The sequence below is a fragment of the Octopus bimaculoides genome, chromosome 5 (genome assembly GCF_001194135.2).
Source record: "Octopus bimaculoides isolate UCB-OBI-ISO-001 chromosome 5, ASM119413v2, whole genome shotgun sequence".
Classification (NCBI taxonomy): Eukaryota; Metazoa; Mollusca; class Cephalopoda; order Octopoda; family Octopodidae; genus Octopus; species Octopus bimaculoides.
Genome location: NC_068985.1, coordinates 36,282,265 through 36,286,946, shown reverse-complemented (window position 1 = coordinate 36,286,946; position 4,682 = coordinate 36,282,265). Strand labels below are relative to the sequence as shown.

The window sequence follows — 4,682 nt, the reverse complement described above, 5'->3', positions numbered from 1 at the left end:
AGTCGATCCAAACATGCACAAGCAAGAAAAAACATGCAAAAACAACAACACAAGGATGTGGAATAAGTACAGTGTTATTGGACACTCAGGTGGAGGCGCAATGGCCCAGTGGTTAGGACAGCGGACTCGCGGTCGTAGGATCACAGTTTCGATTCCCGGACTGGGCGTTGTGAGTGTTTATTGAGCGAAAACACCTAAAGCTCCACGAGGCTCCGGCAGGGGATGATGGTGAACCCTGCTGTACTCTTTCGCCACAACTTTCTCTCACTCTTACTTTCTGTTTCTGTTGTGCCTGTAATTCAAAGGGTCAGCCTTGTCACACTGTGTCATGCTGAATATCCCCGAGAACTACGTTGAGGGTACACGTGTCTGTGGAGTGCTCAGCCACTTGCACGTTAATTTCACAAGCAGGCTGTTCCGTTGATCGGATCAACTGGAACCCTCCACGTCGTAAGCGATGGAGTGCCAACAACAACAATAATATTAGATGCTCAGGAAAGGAAAGAAAAGAAAGAGGATATAGATATTTATATGTATGTATGTATGTATGTATCATCATCATCGTTTAACATCTGCCTTCCATGCCAACAGTTTAACAGGAGCTTGTCAAGTACGAGCCTGCACCACAATTCTGTGTGTGTAAGTATATATCTATATATATATATATATATATCACCATCCTCATCACCATCTTTTAATGTCTATTTTTCATGCTGGTGATATACACACATTTGTGTGTGTGTGTGTGTTCGGGTAGGTGCATGTGTTTTATAAGAATTGAATTATAATATATTACTTTCTCCACAAACATAACCTTGCTTAATGAAAATTGATGTCATTTCCCAAGAGTACAAGTGTAGTTTACGTACAACACAGACTATAGTATTTAATATATCTAATAGAAATAAAACCACACTATTGAATTTAAAACCTGAATACCCTTTTCAGCAGACTTAGATATAAAAAAAACTTACATTGTTATTACTTTTTGAAATATACTGTGCTATTTACACTATCTTAAAAACTTCTGCAAATTTTTTCTACGACTACATACTTTATTTAGATGTCATGTGTGATTTAAAATTTGTTTTGTTTTGACTATCATATTTTTAGTATTAAGTATTTGTGTCATCTGCTTAGCACATTCAGTGTAAAATATTTTGTTTTTTATTAAAATATGTATGCAGACTTGCATGGCTTTTGAATGACTTGTGTTGAATATGTGTACTTGTTGTTGTTGTTGTTGTTGCTGCAGTTGAGCAGATAAATAATGGAAGCCTTTCCAGCTGTGACTATTCGTGTAATAGTTGTTGTCACTGACGCCACTGTTAGCTTCCACTTTCTATGTTGCATTGGTCAGATAGAATTCATTTTTCTATGGCCAGACACCCGTCCTGTCACTAATCCGTTCAAGCATTGAGCATCACTGAGACAAAGTGGCTGAGTTCCTTTCAAGCATAGGGCCTCATGGAGGCAAAGTAACTGAGTTCGTTTTGAGCACCAGGCCTCATGGAGGTAAAGTGGCTGAGTTCCTTTCGAGCATTGGGCCTCACGGAGGCAAAATGGTTGAGTTCCTTTTGAGTGTTGGGCCTCACAGAGGGCAATGACCGAAACCTTTGGCATTATGTTGTATGCATGTCATAAAAAATTAATGCTACTTTTGTATGTACATCAATATATATATTATATATTAACCACACAGCCACACCAGCACCTAGAGCCACAGCTGTACCTAAAAGTCCTGAATTTCTGTCAAGTTCAACAACAAGCATTCAATTATTGATCAGCTGAACTGCCTGTCTTGAAGTAGCATGTAAATGGTTGAACATTCCAGACATGCATACCCTTAATGCATTTCTCAAGTAGAGTGATCATGAAACAATGTGACAAGACTAAAGCTTTGAATTACTCATACAATTCATGTGACAGGTTTCTACCCAGTTTCTGTCTATCTAGTTTCATTTACAAAGTTTGTGAAGGTGCATGGCCTAGTAGTTAGGGTATTTGGCTGGCTCATGATTGTAAGGTTGTGAGTTTGGTTTCTGGCAGTATGACACTTTATTTCACATTGCTCCAGTCCTCCTCTGCTGGAAAAAATGAGCTGTAATTTTAAGGGCCCTTTGTCACATTCTGTGACATGCTGAATCTCCCTGAGAACTACATTAAGGGTATATGTGTCTGTGGAGTGCTCAGCCACTTGCATGCTAATTTCATGAGCTGGGTACGTCATTGATCGAATCATCTGGAACACTTGTGGTAACCGATGAAGAGCCAAGCCACAGAGTTTTTATTGACATGCATTGAGGTTGTGCCTTGCAATGAGATTAAACTTAGGGCTTCATGATTATGGAGCAAACTTCTTAACTATGCAGCCATACTACATCTACATATAGACTCAGATGACTGAATGGTTAAGGAGTTTACTTCACAATCATGAAGTCCCAAGTTGAACTATCCATTTAATTATTAAAAGAAAAACGAAAAAAAAACAGGGTAAGGGTGTAAAATGATAATGATGCTGGCAATAATGAGGAAGAGAATGGTGGTGGTGGTTGTGGTTGTGGTAGTTGTTGTTGTTGTTGTTGTTCTTCTTCTTCTTCTTCTTCTTCTTCTTCTTCTTCTTCTTCTTCTTCTTCTTCTTCTTCTTCTTCTTCTTCTTCTTCTTCGTGTTCATTCTCAAAATATGTCCTCTTTTTAAAGACTGAGTGATATTAGTGCAGGAAGTTTGGCTGCTATTTCTTGCAGATCAAGTAACTGAATAGAAATTCAAAATATAATTTATGAGATGGTAGTGTTAATTACAGCATCTGTTTTTTTTTTGTTTGTTTTTTTTTTGTTGTTTTTCCAAGGTCAATAAAGTAAGTACTATTAATATATTGACCTTGTGCTTTGTCAAAAGAAATTTCTGTTAAAGAGCTTGTTCATAATATCATTAATTCACTAATTAATTGAGATTTACATTGCAACACATTACAGAAACTACTTTAAATTTTATAATTTCTCTTTTGGGCTTTTCTGCATTCTTTGTTTCTTTTTCTCTTTTTCAGTAACAAGATTGACTGTATATCACAAATTCAGTATTTGTCATTTTGTACGAATCTCAAAGGCCTAACATTACAAGGAAATCCAGTTTGCATGAAAGCATCACCTGAATCAGAATCTGTGAGTAGCTGAATACTTGAGAAAAGAAACATTTTGGGGTATGTGCAGAGCTCTTCAGAATAAACTGTGTTTATTTGATACCATCCTGTTGTCGAGTAAAACCAGCATAATTTTTAAATGGCAGATTATTTCTGCTGTTGATTCAGTCAATCACTTAGTGTAATCTTTGAAGACATTACAAGAGATATAATTAATTAGAGGTACATGAAGCTGCTTTGATTGAAATACAGGTGTGTACATTTATATTTAACACATCCATGTACACTCAAACATTCGAAAAAAACCTTTGCTGCAGAATTTGTCTTGAGAGAGAAATTCTCCTTTTAGACAATGAATATGAAAACACACAGCAGGGTTACGAATGATCTCATCAGACTGTTGGGCACGTGGTTTAGTGTCATTATATTTTATCTGCTATGCACACCAAATCCATCATTCACAGCCCACTAAAAACTGCTCTTCTTATATTTAAACAGCAAATAATAAATTTGCTGATGTGTGCAAAGCTTTGTGAAGCTGGAATTAACTAGACTTGCACCAAGCAGTGTCGGTCAAATTATAGGTTTGTACGGTTATATTCAACTTGATCATATGGGCCCATTTTCAGAAAGACTTTTGCTGCAGTAGACAATTTGCATGAAAAACACACCATGAGGCTTTGTTTCTACTTCAAATTCTTATATCGAGGCCAATATCTAAAAAGCCATTTGTGAAAATGATTTCAAAAGGAATGTAATCACATATAGATATGTACATGTTTATGCATCTATGCGAGCTGTATATGTGTGTGCTTGTGTAAATGTGTTTGTATTGGGTATATAAGTATGAGTGTGTGTGCATGCATGTAGTTTAATACTGGAGTGATTAAGATTGGAGCTGGAGCATACCAAATTGGTGAAATGCTTTTTATTCTTGCTTGTTTTTATTTTACTTTACATATATTGTCATTTCTCTCTTGTGAAAAGTGCAAATGTTAACATTGCTTCTCCTGATGTCAGGAATAGCTAATTAGTTGCTGATGAATACTGATAATTACAAATATACAAGTCAAAAATACATATATTTTGATTGACTTCATTTATTTGAAATATATGTGAAATAAATTGTCTATCACTTTTCATATATGTACTTGTTTGCACACACACATACCTATATACGTATTTGTATACATATACAAATATGTGAGCTGTAAATGTGAAATACTTCCATGTGTGTTAGGATGAGTTAAAGAAATAAATTAACATAAGGAATGCATGTGCCTATTTGTGTGTGTGTGTGTGTGGTATGTGCGTATATACATGTATAAATAAATAAATCATCATCATCATCATCATCGTTTAACGTCCGCTTTCCATGCTAGCATGGGTTGGACGATTTGACTGAAGACAGGTGAAACCGGATGGCAACACCAGGCTCCAGTCTAATTTGGCAGAGTTTCTACAGCTGGATGCCCTTCCTAACGCCAACCACTCAGAGAGTGTAGTGGGTGCTTTTACGTGTCACCCGCACGAAAACGGCCA

The 4,682-nt window shown here is 36.5% G+C and overlaps 1 protein-coding gene across 4 annotated transcripts in view; it reads left to right on the top strand.

The window, feature by feature from the left end:
- LOC106876242 (leucine-rich repeat-containing protein 56) overlaps positions 1-4,682 on the top strand; it is a 37,214-nt gene that overhangs the window by 13,454 nt on the left and 19,078 nt on the right. For all 4 annotated transcript variants that reach the window (XM_014924728.2, XM_014924726.2, XM_052968319.1 and 1 more), the window contains one exon: positions 3,048-3,162. In XM_014924728.2, coding sequence (XP_014780214.1) covers positions 3,048-3,162 — 115 coding nt within the window. The remainder of the gene's footprint in view (positions 1-3,047; positions 3,163-4,682) is intronic.